The sequence below is a fragment of the Solanum lycopersicum genome, chromosome 8 (genome assembly GCF_036512215.1).
Source record: "Solanum lycopersicum chromosome 8, SLM_r2.1".
Taxonomy (NCBI): domain Eukaryota; kingdom Viridiplantae; phylum Streptophyta; class Magnoliopsida; order Solanales; family Solanaceae; genus Solanum; species Solanum lycopersicum.
In genome coordinates this window covers 55,686,849-55,705,528 of record NC_090807.1, presented here as the reverse complement: position 1 = coordinate 55,705,528, position 18,680 = coordinate 55,686,849, and the positions used below count along the sequence as shown (strand labels likewise).

The following is an 18,680-nucleotide window of genomic DNA, read 5'->3' as shown; positions in this document are numbered from 1 at the left end:
TTCATAAAATAGATTTGTCTCAAGAAAAAATATTAATTTTTTTTCATGTTTTACCCTCAACATTAATTACTTATTTTTTAAATTATTTTTCAAAATATTATTTGATAAAAATAGTTTAGTAAAATACCTATATCAATGATAATTTTCGTAATAAACATGACAAATAAAAATAACAAAATAAAATATCAAACTTCATTTAAAGAAATAACATATCTGGAAAAACTTTAAATATCTATTTTGAATTTTCAATAATAAAAAAAGGTCTAATAATTTACTTAAGAGAGTATTATTTTACATTAATTATACAGAAGCTCAAATAAAATATTATTAAATAAACAAAACTAAATCTCTAATAGTATGAATTATTTATTTTAATTGGGGTTGGGCAAAAAAAGGGAAAAGATTTAATAAATTATAATAACTTTAAATAAATAGCCAAAAAAAATAGTGTGCAACGTGTCCAGGTGAATTGGGAACCACTCCTCGTAATCCGGGCCAAGTGGGATAATATCTAATTATTTTTCTTAATTAGATTTTTACCATTTTAAACTAGATAGGGTTAATCTTGTAGATATTTTAACTTAACCATAGTTTAACCCAACTTCTTAACCATGGTTAGTAAAGCAGTTTATATTGCTGCCTCCATCTTCTTCTTCGGAAGCCATGGTGAACAAAAAGCAGTAGAGATAAACACTACTACTAAAAACCCTCCAAAAAAAAATGATGATGATCGGCCGATCACCTCCCACCGTCCAAATCCCTCCTTGGGACGTCACCGATGATCCAACGGTTGATGTTTATTCCCCATTCTCCGTTAGCCCTGATTCTGCTTTCGATGCTTTGACGGCGTTGCAGCGTTACCTGCCATCAAATGGTAACGATGTGATTTTTGACTCTGATGGGTTGGATATTCCGGTGGATGCATTTTCATGTGATAATTTCAGGATGTATGAGTTTAAGGTGAGGAAGTGTGCACGTGGAAGGTCACATGACTGGACGGAGTGTCCGTACGCTCATCCCGGTGAGAAAGCTCGCCGGAGGGATCCAAGAAAGTATCATTACTCAGGTACTTCTTGTCCTGATTTTCGTAAAGGTCAGTGTAAAAAAGGTGATGCATGTGAGTACGCTCACGGCGTATTTGAGTGTTGGCTACACCCTGCTCGCTATCGTACGCAGCCTTGTAAAGATGGGACCCACTGCCGCCGGCGCGTCTGCTTCTTCGCTCACACCCCGGAACAACTCCGTGTTTTGCCTCAGAACAGTCCGAGGAGCTTCAACGAGTCGTCTGATTCGTTCGATGGATCTCCGGGTCGGGTCGGGTTTGAATCTTTTTCGTCTTCTCCGCCTCTTGAATCTCCTCCGATGACTCCACGTGGGCTGGCGGAGTCGATGCGTAATATGCAGATTGGGATGGTGAGAGGTATGCGTAGTATGCAAATGGGTTCTCCTGCGTTTGGTTCACCTCGTAGCCCATCAATACTCCGACCCGGATTCATGAGTATGCCAACAACTCCGACCCGTAGTGGAGCGTCGGTGTTTGATCACTGTGAAGAAGAGCCGGCGATGGAGAGGGTAGAATCCGGCCGAGATCTCCGAGCAAGAATTTATGCTAAACTAAGCATGGAGAACTCTCTTGATTCCGGTGCACCGGATGTTGGATGGGTTTCCGAACTGCTAAAATGAATGCGGGTTCGAGTTCGGGTTTCCGGATCTGAGGCCTCTTGACTTGTGTAAATATTGAAGATTATTGTTATTGATTGTAAATAGTTAGTAGTTTGGGCTGGAGAGATTAGCCTATTAATCTCTATTTTGTGTTTGCTTATTTGGGTATTAGGGGGAAGTTTTTGAATATTTTGTACATAAAGAAGAAGAAGAAGATGATTTAGGGTTCTTAATTGTCAGGGGCTGCTTATGTATATATGATTATCAAATTTGTATCTCATTCTTGCTTAATGTTTCTTGATTTGAATAATGTTTTAGTTTTTTTTTTAAAAATCTAGAGTTCTTCATTTGATATGTGTTGGAGAAAATCTTGAATCAATCATGAAGGAATGAAAAGCTAGGTTTTGTTCTTGAGTGGAAATGGACCACAATGCCAGCTTGATTGATGTATTTTACAATTTTTTTCTACAAAGAGTAAAAAAAAGTCATTAAGTATTCGATATTCATGTTAGAGTCGGATTTAATTTGAATTTGCACGATCAAATTTCAGTACTTACTACTTATCACTTCAAGATCAATCAACTAGGTAAAGTTGCTTGTATTTGGTTTGATAATTTTGTGTATGCTCAAAATACATATCAGTACTTATTACTCTAGCACGATCCGGTCCCGATGAAATGTATTTGGTTGATGATTTTGTGTATGTTTTGAAAGAGGCAAGGGGCAAAGGCCATAGTGGGTGAGTAGTTCATTGTTTTGTGTCAATTTTAGGGGGATATGATAATTCATAGGAAGATAAGGTTGATGTGACATGTATTTTGTCATGATAGAATAGTTCCATTCTCTAGGTTTACTTGTTATATCAACGTCTTATTCGTGTGGTGTGGTGTTGAAATTGATTCCATGTTAGGATTTTTTTGCACCCTATTTTTATTTTCTACTTTTGTGATTAAGCCAAACTTATTATTAGCAATTATATTAGTTGTTCAAGTCTTAGTTCAATGATCTAGAACCTCTCTACGCTCTTCACGTTACAATAGTATCTACGTGCACTCTACATTTTACTCGTAAGATTATACAAAATATATTGTGTTGATCAGTTACTCATCGCACTAAATTAAATTTATCCTAGATAAAACTCTATACAAAAATTATCAAAAACAATAAAATTTTGAGAGAACCCTCCATACTATTTGGGTGAATACTTGTCAATTAAAGGAAAAACATAAAAATAGGAAATCTTAAAGAGTGAGTTAAGCAATTATTTATGAAAATAGTGATTAGAAGGGATGAGGTGGATGGTTTAAGTGATAAAGCTGTTGTTATCCTTCGTGTTAATTACACTATTATATTATATCCTTGATTATCACGCCCTCTTTAGTTACCACTAAATAGATTGTACTTGCTACTTTTTTATTATTATTATTATTATTTTGAAATCTTCAAGGTGTGGACCAAATCTTTTACTTAATGCTACTTATAATAATTATATTCCTTTATCCTGAACACCTTTTTTTTTTCAAACTTTATTTTAATTCAATTTTGTAATAAAATAATATATATATTTTTAATTAATCTTAAATTATAAAGGTTAGTATTTGTTCTGTTTCATTTTATATGAATTGATTTGACTATATATATGATTTAAAATAAATTATACTGATTATAAATTATCGATGTGATGCATCCTTTTATTAAATATCTCTCTATTTCAGCTGGTTTTATTTTTTCTTGTTTTTATTTATGCTATGAAAGTATAGAGGCGGCCTAAATTGAGAAGTTAAAAGGGTTGAAAATGAAAGAATAGTGAAAAATTAATTTTATTTTTTTAAAAGAGTAGATTAGGAATTATTTTTACGAATTTTTATTACTACTATTCTTTTTCTTTTTCTTTTTTATATATATAAACTCAAGTATGATTTATACTTGTTGCTTGAGGACTATAATATATAAAATTTAAAGTATTGTTATTTAGTTAAATTAAATTGATATTTTTAAATAGATATATTCTATAATTTCGAGTGCTTGAAAATGAATAGCATCTGTGAATTTTATAGGCTCGATTTTAACGCTTTCATCTTGATTTTATTATTATTATTTATCTAATCTTATTTACTGTTTTGATGTATATTTAATACAAATTTAGCACCTTCAAACTGATAACAATCTTAAAATTATTTGAATACTTGATCTGTATTGTGTATGAAGATTAAAATCTTCTGATTTTTTACTCATTTTTTTTAATTTAAAGAGTATAAAAACTTAAATGATTAAATAAATTTGTTTATTCAATTCAAAAATAAAAAAAATTACCAACTTTATTAAATACTCTTTTGAAATGGTCATTCTGATTTGAATAATACAAGACTTTGTAAGGTATATTAAATTTTCATTATTAACTACAAACAATATTGTTAGTATTATGTAATGCTAAATTTTGTGCCACTAATTGACAAGTAATTACCAATAAAATTTAAGTCGATGTTGAATCGATAAATATTGCGGCCTCAAAGCTCATATGAGACCCCATACACAAATTAATTATGTAAAACCACTTCTAAAATGCATTTCAAACCTATTGAAACCAATAGTCTAAATTATTCTTGAGCCCTGTAAATCTCATGGAAACATCAAAACTTAAATCCGAATGTGTTAAATAAAATATTGACTTTTTTAACATCTCATTCCAAACTTCCAAAATAGTATTTCCACTCTGGAATACACTTGAGCGCCTCGAAAATTCTCTGCAAGTCATAAATAGCAAAATAAAATTACAGTAAATGTCTTTTAGGAAAAAAAGAATTCCAAACACATAACGACTATACGAGTCATCACATAACCATGCATATATTGATACAGGTTAATTACGACCTGGTTTATTTAATTTGAACTTACTTATTTGACACCCTTACAAATTAATATAACATTTATATTAATTAACATCCCCTTTTATTTTCCTCTTCTTGATATTACAAAGTGAAGGTGATAATCTAGTATCCTTATAACCTTGTGGGTGAAAGTCAATTGTTGATCAAAATTAACAAAAAGTAAAAAACTTAAAAACTTAAGTCCGACAAAAAGGGTTGATGGAATTGGAGTAGTTTTTGAAGTAGCTAATCCAAGAAAACCAAGCACAAGTATGACAAAGATAAATACCTAAAAAGTATCACTATGTTGCCACTTTTATTTCCTTCAAAATAGTATATTTGTTAGTGGGAGTTTCTTGAATCTTGTGTTCTCCGATCTACTCTCTCCGTTCTACATTAGACGATCATTTTTTTCTCACACATATTAAAAGCATAAATGAAAAGATAATTTCACTAAAAGTCTATTTGACATTATTATTAAAAACTATTTATTTTCATAAACGCTTCTTTAAAATAGCTTTTTCGAGTAGTACTTTTGAAAAAAAAGAAACAATTTATGTTTAGTTAATTCATTTGAAAAGTGCATTTTATAAACAAATTGTGCTTGGCTAATCTTTTTTAAAAATTACTTTTGAGAGTCAAATTACGATTAAGGCAAGTATTAATGTACTTTTGATATTAAGATTATTTTATAGAGAGAAACTAGTTTAAACATATATTACAAAAAAAATAAATTTGTTCATATGCAAATTTTCAATCAATTTTATACATTTTTTTGAAGGATTAAAATCTTAGATTATTTTTTTTCTTTTTTTCTAATCTTACAAAAATATTATTGTTACCTTTTTTTTTCTAGTTCTATAAAACAATAATAAGTAAAGGTAGAATAAAATATAAATTGATTATGTAAAAAATAAAAAAAGAATTACTAAATGAAGCTTAACTAAACATATGAGATATGTTAATTAATTAATAAGAGATATATAAATAAATATATATATATTAAAGAAATATTTTAGTCTTGAATAACAGCTTCTGATTCTATTTAGAACTTTACAAAATTGCCAAAGACCTATTTTTTCTTAAAATAAGTACTTCTGAGCTCCGAATAACAATGTCAAACAAGCTATAATTTTACAAGTAATTGTGAATACTTTTTAAAAAAAATTAACTACAAAAATAATATAAAAAAATTTAACTAATTCTTTCATAATTTAATAAAATAGACAACTAATATGGACGAAATAACTACCTTTTTCCTTCGCCAAATATTGCAAGTTGCAACTACTTCACCACTTATTTTTTTTTAAAATCATGCAACGTAATTTGTCTGCCAAATTGCTAATTGTTTGTGTTATTTTCCTCATAACCCTCGAGAAAATGTCCAATGGTGTAAATTTAATAGTTACAACTTGTGATACCCTTTTGATCAAAGTATAATTTTTTTTTGTTTGTCATCAAGAAAACGCTAAAATAAAATATATTTTACTTTTTAATATTTAATATAGTTTAATAAGAATAATACAATAATTAGTCATATCAATCATTATTTTTTTAAGAACGCGCTGCTGCTACTATGTATGATAATAAACGTGAACGAAAAGAATATTGTATTGCATAGTAAAGTAAAAATGCTTTATTTTTTTATTATAATTAAAATGCTGACATTTTAAAAAAATTCCTGACTCTGTCACGATCCAAACTATTTCATAAAATATAGAAAATGTGAGTAGCAACTATTTTACGTTGAATGAGCCGTTCTTCATTAATAGTTATTATCTTTAAAAAATATAATTAAAAAAAAAGATTAAGAAAAAATATGACCTTATGATATATGAGAAATAAAACCCTTTCTTTAAGCGCAAAAAAAACCATAAGAAGATGTGATGATTTACCAACAAAAATATGTGGCCTATAAATTATATCAAAGTTTGTCTTAGAATGAGGGAGCATGTTTATACGTGATTGATAAAAATATATTACAAGAAACTGTTATTGGATTTTAATGTCCTTACAGGTTGTGTTTAGGGGTAATAAATTAGTGTTAGTACTAGTCTTAATTAATTATGACTTGTTATCATTAATGGAGTATTTGTTTTACAAACAATTAGCTACTTGTTTGACTAAAAAGGGTTACAATCCATCACAAGAGAGAACTAATATTGATCTCATTAAGACATTTTAATTAACATTTGTATCATTTAATTGCTGATAGTAAAGTTTGATCGTATTATTTATTTCTTTTGTTCAATTATAATTATCTACTATTGATTTAATGTAGGAATAAAGAAGCAATAATGATAAGAATAATTTTATCAAATTACTCTTATTATATTTAAGTCATTTATATATTATCAATAAACAATATTTAATAGCAAGATTAAAATTAACATAAAATAATAAATTATTAGTTAACTTTTTAAACTACATAAATATTATTAAATATCTCAAATAATATAATGAAAAAATAAAAATAGCTTTTGTTACTTTGACAATTTATCTTCTTCTTCTTCACAGTATTAGTCTTCATTCTCTTTCTTCTCCGCTTAAATATTTTAATTAGCAATCCTTTTACTATTACTATCTTCTAAGAACATTTAGCATTTGTAGTTTAAAATTAAAAAAAATAATTTATTTAGTTATGGGATAATGCATAAGTACCCTCTTAATCTATGTTCGAAATTCTAGAGACACATTTATACTATACTAAGGTCCTATTATCCCCTGAACTTATTTTATTAACGGAAAAAGGTCAAAAATGCCCTTAAACTATCAGAAATAGCTCAAATATATTCTTGAAGTATATTTCGGCTCAAATATATCCTTACCGTCAAATTATAGGGTCAAAAATACCCTTCTCATTAACATAATCGGTTAAACGCCACATAGATGCTATGTGGATGTCACATGACATGCCACATAAGACAATAGAGTTCCACTCATGCCACGTAAACTAATAAACTTACTCCTGATTTTCTCCATCTTCCGTAGAATTTAGAAACGATTTCACTGAAGAACATAGAACCCCTTTTCCTCATTTCTCCATTTCCTTGGAACGATTTCACAAAATACATAAGTTCTAAGGAAAAGGGGTTCTATGTTCTCTAGTGCAATCGTTTCTAAATTCTAAGGGAAATAGAGAAAATTGGGGGAAATTAGGGGTAAGTTTATTTTCTATGTGGCATGATTGGAACTCTATTGGCTTATGTAGCATACCATGTGGTATTCACATGCCATCCAAGTGGCGTTTAACATATCATGTTAATGAGAAGGGTATTTTTGACACTATAGTTTGAGGGGAAGGGTATATTTGAGCCGAAATATAGTTTAAGGGTATATTTGAGATATTTCGAATAGTTCAAGTGTATTTTTGACCCTTCTCCATCTTATTAATAATTTTCTACCCCTTTTTAGCCTACGTGGCACTATTTTGTGGACTCAACGCTGGTTGTCTTTTTTTTTTCAAGCTAGTGTCACGTAGGCCAAAAAAGGGTAAAAAATTACTTATAAAATAAGTTCAGGGAGGTAGTAGGATCTTAGTATAATATCAGTGTGTCTCTGAGATTTCGGGCATAGGTTGAGGGGGTACTTGTGCATTTTCCCTTTAGTTATTGTAGAGTTGAAATTTTGTAAGATTTTATAAGATTTGCAAAGGGATAACCTTTCACTATCTAGGCGCCCTCGAAGGAGGGGTCCCACGGACTTCTTCCCCGAAGGTCAAGCCGTACGGCATATCGTCGCAAAGTAGTACACTCAAGTGGACTCCACCTAATGGACGGATACAGAGATAGTATCCAGAAAGATCTTGGGATTGAGTGATTAGAGTTTTTTGGCCACTATTCTACTTTAAATCCTAATTTATGTTTATGCAAAGGATTTTTTTTTTGTTTAATTACTCTTGGAGGGGTAGGGCTGAGCAGCACCCCCATGCCTTAACCATAATAACTAAAAGCAAAAATACACGGAGGGGGGCATAAACCAAACCTCCAAAAATATGATGGTTTGGAGTCCACTTTCCAAAAAGGAAGTCAACTCCTCCCCTTACACAAAGGATGATTAAAAAATACTAAGTACCTAGAAGAGAGGACTCCTCTCTTTACATAGTATCTAAGAAGCATAAACAAGGGAGACTCTCCTTTTACATTTGCAAAAATTATAACTAAAACTAACCTATTCAAAGAAGCTATAATTCATTGGATTGTAGCTAAGTTGAAAAGATAAAGTCATAGAGGCTCTTTAATTTTCTTAGTTTTCTTCCTCCTAAAACTTGACATTTCCATTAAGTCCAGCTGATAGTATGCCCTTGTTTCTTTAGGTAGATGTTGATGGCTGAAATATACCTGAGGGTTGGTTGTTTGATGGCTGTGTTTGGAAAATACATCAGCAACCCAATTTGCCTCCCTATAGACATGTGTGCTTTGAAGTTCTGGATTTGGCTGATCAAGTTCTGTAGCTTGCCTAATTGAATTGTGAAGTTCCATTCAGGGGTTGCCTGTTGGTTTATCCATTTAACAACAAGTTGTGAATCCAGCTCCAATATAATGTTCCTGTATCTAAGCTCCAAAGCCCAAGTCAGACCAAAAATAGCTGCCTCAATATCTGCTTTATTGTTTGTTCCTTCCCCAAGAGTTGCTGCAAAAGCCATCAGCAGCTGTCCAGCTTTATCCTTAAAATGCCTCCATCCCCCAGCCTCCCCAGATTTCCAAGAGCACTGCCATCAGTGTTGATCTTTATCCAATGATCTGTGAGTTTATTCCAAGCTACCAAACTTACCTTGGTGTCTTGGATACATGTTTCACATTTCTGGATCAATTCTGTCCACTTTGATGGCCAACTGATATGGGGAATTGTTATGCTTAACATCTTGTAGCTGTCTTTATAAATTGCATATTTCACCCTGCTGATATTTGTTGTTTTACCCCCATATTTGACTGCACATCTATTCTTCCATAGATTCCAGCATATGAAGATAGGGGTGGCATGCAACAACATCTTATGTGCTGCATTGTTTGTCTTTGATGTCCACAGAAGGAGCAATTTCCAGCCTACAGATTCCATTATATACGTTTTTCCACCTATTGTCTGTTCATCAGCATGTTCTTCCATGCAGAGAGCCTCTTGTATCCCATTTTTTGCAATCAGGATTTGCTCTTTGACAATATTTTGCCTTCAAGAAGTCACCCCACAAGGTTTGTTTAGTTCTGAAAATCCACCACTGTTTGAATTGGAAGGCCATATAAATATATTTCAAATTTCTCATCCCTACCCCCCTTTCCTCATATGGAAAGCTAAGTTTCTTCCATGATGCCCAATGGTATCTCTTCCTCCCATTCCTCCATCCCCAAAAGAAGTCGGCCAATAATCTTTGAATTTATTTAAGCACAGAGGATGGAGGAGTTATTGCAGACAGTAAATGTATGGGTATTGCCAGTAGAACATGCTTTGTGAGGACTACTTTCCCTCCGTAACTATTTTGTTTGGTTTGCCATCCTGTAATCCTGCATACAACTTTATTAACAAGATCACAAAAGTAAATATTCCTAGGCCTACCAACAAATAAAAGGCACCCTAGGTAAGTAAGGGGTCCCTGTCTTTGCTTGAAGCCAGTGAGTCTTTTAATTCTATCTCTTATGCTATTGAAAGCATTAAAGTGTAGCATAAAGTGACTCTTGTCTTCATTGATGAGACGTCCATAAGTCTCTTCATATTCCTTTGAGGTTTTCATTAAAAGCTTCAAGGTTTTGTGCCTTCCCGAGGTGAAGAGTATTATATCATCAACAAAGCTCAAGTGGTTTACTTGGGGACCCCTCCTCTCCATGAAGAATCCATGATGATCCGGATGAGTATGTAGCCTGTTAAGAGACCTGGATAACACTTCTGCACCTAAAATAAATAGAGAGGGGATAGAGGATCACCTTGTTTGAGAACTCTCGTAGAGTGAAAGAAACCATACCTCTTACCATTGATAATGATAGAATACAAGTTGTTGGCCATGATTCTCCATACCATATCTATGAATCTTTCTTCAAACCCCATTTTCCTTAGAACCAATCAAATGTAAGATCAAGAAACCCTGTCATATGCCTTTGCCAGGTTAAGTTTTATGATGACATTACTCCCAACATTGAGTTTCTTAATATGGTAGATGATTTCCTGAGCAAGCATAATGTTCTCAGAAATACTTCTACCTTTAACAAACCTAGATTGATTGGAAAAAATCAAGAAAGTGAGAATAGGGTAAGTCTGATACTCACTATTTTATAAATAATCTTGCTAGTGAAATTACTCAGACTTATAGGCCTAAACTTAGTTAACTTGTTTGGGTTACTAACTTTAGGGAGCAGTACAATACAAGAGTGAGAGAAGTATTTAGGAATCATCTGTCCACTAAAGAAGGCCTTAAAAACTCCCATTAAATCATCCTTGATAATGTGCCAACATTTCTGAAAGAAGTTTCCATGCATACCATCAGGACCACCTGCAGATATAGGATTCATAGAGAAAATCACACCTTTAAGCTCCTCCATATTGGGTAAACTGGCTAGATGGTTATTTTGTTCTTGGCTGACTATCCTTGGAATGCATTCCAAGGTATTTTCATTGATAAGTTTCTTCTCACCTGTAAAGATCCCCTCAAAGTGAGCATAAGCAGTCTGGGCAATCTCCTCCTCACCTTGTATCCATTCCCCCTCTTCATTGATAATATTGTGCACAAATATTTTCCTTCTTCTTCCTCTTATAATGGAATGGAAGTATTTAGAATTTGTGTCACCATCTTTGAACCACTGCAGTTGGGTTTTCTATTTCAAAATAGTATCCTCCAACTTCAGAAATTTGATGTATTTAACATTAATTTCATGTAAGGCACTTTTGTTAGCATCATTTGGGTGAATAATGTATTCCTCCTCTGCCTTGTGAACATGTTCTTCATAGATTCTGACATTCTGAAAAATATCCCCAAACTCTTCTTTTGACCAAGTACTGAGGGTGTTGGCCAGCCTTTTCAGTTTCTGATGAAATCTCCACATACCAGTATCATTCACCTCTCTAACCCAACAAGTCTGCACAGTTTCCATAAAGTGAGGGTTGTCCACCCAACAATTAAGGAACTTGAAGTACTTGGTGTGATTTGAATTTTTGGAAATCATTTCCATTAACAGAGGACAGTGATCTGAGCCAGTAGAAGACATGCGAGTGATAGTGGTTTGAGGCATACTTTCAAGCCAAGAGACATTAACCATAGCCCTGTCAAGTCTCTTCCAAATTCTGTAGTTAATACCTCTCTTATTGGACCATGTGAATTTGTGGCCACTGAAACCAATGTCCTCAAATAATCCTTACATTTTGCATAAACAAAGGTAGTAATGAACTGTCTCTGTAACTCATTGTATTTTATGTCAAAAGTGATTTGATGTTCATCTTCATCAAGAATGTTACAGTCCACATCACTGCTCCAAAAACCCCAAATCTTGCCATTACAGTTACTAGTTGCATTTTCCATATTCAATTGAACTTTGAAATTTTGTACATGAACACAATCTGAGAAAGGTTCCAAGATAGTAATGATTGATAATTGGTGGAGTTTCCTGAGCATTTTGAGTCTCTCCAATACTCCTTGGGTGTTGATCCCTCTCACATTCCAAATGATTGTACTAATCATTAGGAGGATCTAGAAGAGAACAACCTAGTACTTGGTCTGCCTGTTGTGATAGTGTTAATGTCTTGGTTCTTGAAGTGGAACTTTTCATGTTTGAATCCCCTTGGAGATAAACCTTGCTTTTTTGACACCCGCTTAAGCTCATCTTCTAGGACTTGATCATTCGAGGGACTGAAGGCTTTAATCAAGGCCTCACTAGTCTCATTCTCATTATCCTGATCCTCTTGAGACTGACTGTCTCTATCCAATTCATCTTCAGAAATATTCACAGCATACTCATCAATCAAAGGTATAGTATTAACTTGACGTAATTGAGGCCTCCTATCAGGTGGTTCTGTTGGAGGAGGGGTCATGAATCTAGTCTGCAAAGGTATAATGTATAGACCCTGGTTGTCATTGATCATCACAAATTTTTTACATGGTTCCTCCCCTTTTCCTTGAGATTGTTTCTCCTCACTGTTCTGCTGTATACTTTGTCTCCTCTTAGCAGCATCCCATTTTTTTTTGCTTGGTTTGTTTTTCCTCTTAAAAGTGTTTTTAGGAGTACCATTGTCTATCTGCTTCCCTTTATCATTGGTTTTTGTACCCTTATCCTTTCCTTCCCCATCTTCATTTTTGTCTTGTTGTTTTTCCTTGTTATTTTTTTATTTCTGTTTTCTATTTTTTGCTCTCTGCACCTGTTGTAACTTCTGTTGTGATTCCTCTTGAGTATGTTTATCCCTTGTATTGCCAGAGGCTCTAAAGTTTGGCTTATGGTCAGTGTTTACCCCCTCATGCAAAACAAGAAAGAAATTCCCCCCTTTGGTGTCCCTTTCCTGCTGGTTAGTAGGTTCCTCCTGACTACTCCCTTCCATACCTCCAAGAACTTCATCATTCACATTCAAAATATCAAAAGATTTGAGTTGCATAGCTATGATACCTGATTTTTGGAGAGTTGGATTCTGATCCACTGTTTCTGTGTTCCTGCTGCTTCTGTTTGTATTTCCTTGTGAATATGTATTATTCCTATCTAGCTGCTCCTCTTGATTTCCTGCCTGAGGTTCCTACATAGACAAATCACTGGCAGGCGTATATTGAAAATTATTGAGATTACCTGTTTGCTGAATTGGATTCTGTATTTGTTCATTTACTAGCTGATTAGATTATTGAACTGGTTTCCATGCAGTCTTATTATTTTTCTCCTCCTGTGTTTTGGAATTTTTCCTCTTCTGTGTATGCCATTCTTCTTCTTTTTGCTGTTCTGTTTGTTTTTGCTTTCCCTTATCATTGTTGTTTTATTTTTTTTCTTTATTCTCTTTGGATTGTGCTTGAACATTTCCCTTCCCTTTTTGATTTTGTTGTTCCCTGTTTCTGTCTTTTTTCTCCTTTTCCTTTTCCTTTTCCATCCTTTGTATGTACTCTTCATATCTCATCTTTGCTTTGCATTCCTCTATCTCATGTCCTTGATGTCTGCAATACTCACAATAAGGTGGAATATTTTCATATTCCACAGGCTGCCAAATCCCTACTGTATCATCCTCATTGTCTACACCAATCCACACATGCCTTGTACTGGGTTTAGTTAAGTCAATCTGCATTTTTACTTTTGCCATATATGCTCTAGTTCTAGTAATAGAGGCAGTGTCTAAGTATAACACTTTGCCTATATTTTCTAGAAGAGGAATAAGGAAGTGCTTCTTAAAGCAATGACATGGCAGCCCTGGTAAGAGAATCCAAACTGGAACTATTCGAGTTTCTTCCTCAGGTGTAAATAAATGTGTCCAAGCTTGTAATCTCATCAGCTTACCCTCAATTGTCATCCTTTGTTGAGTCCAAACAGTGTTGTAGTCTAACTCATTTTGAAGATCAATAAACACATGCCTAGAGTTGTAGTGAGCTATACTAACCCCCCCCCCCCATCACTTAATTGGGTTTGTTGAATAAAGCTCTTCCGGATGAGCTCCATTTTAGGCATTTTAGGCATTGTTACACTGAACTTCCCCACCAAGGTATATTTACAATCCACAGCTAAGGTATGAACAAAGTCATACATGTCAAAGATGACTGCAGGTTGTCTTTGCTTGGTAGTCTGTTTAGGAGGAGTTTTGAGTACTATAGTGGGCTCTTGGGTTGCATGAATGTGTCTCAACCTTGCAGCCAAGGTCTGAACCACAGTATAGAGAGCAGGTTCTGGGATTTTTTCATACTGGCTGTTTTGATGGCTTTTAGGAAGATTGTTTTCTAACACTTTTTGATTGGGGGTAGGTTGAGAATTGCTTTTCTAAGGAGGATTTTGTTTGTCGAAATTGATGGAGATTTTTGGAAAATCTCTATAAAACTTGGTTTGACCTTTATCTCCCCCCCCCCATCCATTACTCTGATTTGTTTTACCCTAATCACCCTCCTTTTTCCACTAATTTTGCTCATTTTGAATCCTAGATTTATTAGCTATATATTTCTGTATTATATTACCAGAATCATCAGCTACATTTCCCATGGCATTTTCAAGCACATGGCCAATACTAGAATAATTAGAATTCTGAATTTGTTTAAGGTTGGGTTTAGGATATATACCTGATTGCTTTCCTTCTCCCTTTGGCCATTGTCATTCTGCTCATGCTCTTGTACCTTAGCTTGATTGGATTGCGTACCTGATTGTTGCTTCCTCTCCTCTTGCATACCAATTTGTTGTTGTTTCAACATGCTCACATTGATCATTGAACTCATCCTGCCTACCTGCCTGTGAGTGAACTTCCTTTGTTATTGTGTTATCAGTTGCCTTTAATTCAAACGAGAATTGCAAGGGATTTTCCACTTCAATTACTTCTCTTGGCTGCATTGCTGGTGTGCCTTGCTGAATGTTACTTGCCTCCCAGTTGGGCATCTTCCAGTCCCTTCCCCATGTTGAATTTTTGGCTTTTGATGCATATAGTTTCCACTAGGATTATAGTCTTGGGGGATTTGATTGAATGCGTTAGTGTTATGCACGACTTTATTATCTGACTCTCCTTCATTTTCTCCATCTTCAAACACTTCCGTTCGACTGCTATTTGAGTCACCGAAATTCTTGTCGCCGGCAGCCTGATTGTTTTTGGGATGGAAAGTGATTCCTAAGAGGCGCCTTTCCAAGAGGAATAAACCCCCGTAGATATCTCACCTCAAATCATCTGGGAAGTTGTTCGATTTTGAGATTGAGCTTCAACGTTTATCGCGAGTTCTCCAGATGCGAAGTTCTTGGCGCTAGTGACCTGAGTATCCATTAGGGCTGAAATTGTGGTAGGAGGTGCGCCTTTCCCAAGGGAACAAACCCCAGTAAGTATTTCACCTCGATTCAATTGGGAAGTCGATCGAATTTGAGATTGAGTTTTAGGAAGTTTTTTCGCGACTTCCCCAGAAGTCGCCTTTTCATTTCTCTCAATTGGCATGGCCAAATTGCCTGATTTTTCAGTATGTTGTTGCCATTTTTGAGGAGAATCATCCCCCATATCCTTTTTCTTGATTTAGTCTGGTGGATTCAGGGGAAATAATTTCACGATTCCATGCCATTTCCCTCTTGGAGTTCTACTGTTCATCGCTTCATTCAAAGGAAAATTCCCAAAGTTTTTAGATGAATTAGAGGGTGATTCTTGTTGTTCTGTGTTCGTCTCCTTCGTGCGCCTCTGTTGGCGTTTGTCCGGCAACCAGCAGGCGGCCTTCGGTGACTCACGCGTCGTCTCCATTTGGCTGAACTAGCCGTTGTAGTCAGCACAGTTGTATTTCCTAGAGAGCGTGCGTTTAATGAGAGAAATTAGAGAGAGAGAAAATTTAACAAATGGGGAAGCTGCAAAGGATATTATATTCTTTACATGTCGAACTTTGCAAATTCATAAAGTATTCACAAAGAACAATGAGATAAAATAAATCACAATATATCATATAAACTCTTGAGTATTTATAGGGCTAGGTATAAAATATCGAAAATCGAATTACCAAATCAAACCAACTTTTTTGATAATTTGAGATTCAATAATTTAATATTTAGTATTGTTATTTAGAAGGCCTAACTCATCGGTTGCCCCTTAAACTTGGCACGTAATTTCACTTAGACACCCTCAACTAGGCGATATTCATTTTAAACCCCTCATGTTGAATCTTTGTCATTTTGACATTATTTTAACGATCATCTAGAAATACCATGTGTGTGTAATATAGTTGCCGATGACGTGTTAAAGACACATGTCATATATGTAAAAATAATTTTAAACTAATGACTTTTAAGTAAAAAGAAAAATAACCACTCACTTGATGACATGTGACATTTAAAACTCAAATAATAAATATTTTTTAAAAAAAATTCAACACTTTTAATTTCAAGAAACTCACCCTTGTCTTCTTCACCCAATCCCCTCCCCACCCACACACCTCCACTCCCACCAACTCAGGCATCTTCTCCACCCCACACATTCCAAACCCAACTGTTCCTCCTCTCCCCATTAGAGTGTCCATCCACTTTACCCCCACCTATCCCAACTTCAATCCATTTTCACTCTATCGTCTTTTCAGGAAACACTTTCAAAAGAATTTAATTATATTAAAAAAATTAGTTTATAAAAGCACATTTTTTCCTCTTCTTTGTTTCTAAAAAATAAGTTATAACTAATAATCGAAGAATTTTTTGTTTTTTTTGCCTTTCTCGTATGTGCAGAGGATTCAAATATGTGAACATGAAGTAGAGTAATTATTTTGTGGCACTGAAATTTAGTTCTTGGACCTAAAGAAAAAAAAATGAGAAGAAGATAATGATTGTGGTGATTTTTAAATCTGAAAAATTAAAAATTATTTCAATTTTAATAATATTAATGGCAATGTTGTAGTAACGTGGGTTGATGGTTTATTGTGGATGAGATAATTACAAAGATTGAGGGAAGAAGATGAACAGTGTTTTAAAAATAATTTTTTGGCCTTAAAAAAAAGCTCGTCACGTGCTGACTTTGTGTGTATATACTCATCATGTCATGTCAACGAAAAGTGTCAAAATGACACAACGAGATCCTACATAAGGGGTTTAAAATGAACATCGCCCAGTTGAGGTGTCTAAGTGAATTTGTGTCAAGTTTAAGGGGTCACCAATGAGTTAGACTTATTTAGAAGTAAATTTTAAAATTATGGTATTCAGATTGAGTTTGGTATGAGATATTAGTACCATTTGGTAAGTATTTTCTGAATACCAAATTATTTACTTAATGAAGGTCATATATCAATATATTCATTATTCATTAGAACAAGTACAAAGATAAAGTTAAAGAATAAGCATAAACAATCCAAATACATGTCTTTTAGTTGTATCAATTTGATTTTCTTGATGTCTTCTTACTTGTTGATCTTCTCAATTTGTCACGACCCAAATCGGGCCGCGACTGGCACCCACACTTACCCTCCTATGTGAGCGAACCAACCAATCTAAACCTTAACATTTCAATGTAATAACAACCGAAAATAATGTGGAAGACTTAAACTCATTAATAAAAACCAATTCAATAACTATCAATATTCAACATCTATTATTCCCAAAACCTGGAAGTCATCATCACAAGAACATCTACGATCAAATGACTAAACTAAGAGTATCCTAAAAGCTAAAAATACATAAGAAGCTAGTCCATGCCGGGGGTTTCAAGGCATCAAGACGTGAAGGAGAAGATCCAGTCCAAGCTAGAAGCGTTAGCTCACCCTGAAGATCCGGTGTGACGAAGACTGGCTTGAGTTACTGTTGAGTCGAAGGTGACGGCACGTTTGCTGCACTCCACAAATAACAAGAAGAAAAACATAAAAGTAGGGGTCAGTACAAAACACGGGTACTGAGTAGATATCATCGGCCAACTCAAAATAGAAAACAGTATGTATTAAGCAATATCATAAAATCAACTAATATCCTTAGCATGCAGCATTTATAGTTACCATAACCCTTGGTTACAACACCAAGCACATCAATGAGGACTCACACCTCCTCATCATACTCATTTGGGAATTTAGTTCATTAGATTGGATATATTATCATATTTCAAGATTCATTATCTTTATTCCCCTCGTGTCGGTACGTGACACTCCGCTCCTCAATATACTATCCTGGTGTCGGAACGTGACACTCCGATCCATATTCTATCCTAGTGTCGGAACGTGACACTCCGATCCTCATATACTATCCTGGTACCGGAACGTGGCACTCGATCCATATTCTATCCTGGTGTCGGAACATGACACCCGATCCATATATTCTATCCTGGTACCGGAACGTGGCACCCGATCCATATTCTATCCTGGTGTCGGAACGTGACACCCGATCCATATATTCTATCCTGGTACCGGAACATGGCACCCGATCCATATTCTATACTGGTGTCGGAACGTGACACCCGATCCATATTCTATCCTGGTACCGGAACGTGGCACCCGATCCCCTAATCTCACCACTTTCATTCATCAAGCCTTCTTTTATACCAAGGCATCATCATTAACAAGGTAGATTAGGGTTTCTT

The 18,680-nt window shown here is 34.3% G+C and overlaps 1 protein-coding gene across 1 annotated transcript; it reads left to right on the top strand.

The window, feature by feature from the left end:
* The first annotated feature begins 220 nt into the window (after positions 1–220).
* LOC101268596 (zinc finger CCCH domain-containing protein 20) lies at positions 221–1,972 on the top strand. Its single transcript, XM_004245081.5, has one exon. It carries the CDS (start codon positions 721–723, stop codon positions 1,681–1,683), a length of 963 nt encoding a protein of 320 aa, XP_004245129.2. The 5' UTR covers positions 221–720; the 3' UTR covers positions 1,684–1,972.
* The last annotated feature ends 16,708 nt before the right edge of the window (positions 1,973–18,680 follow it).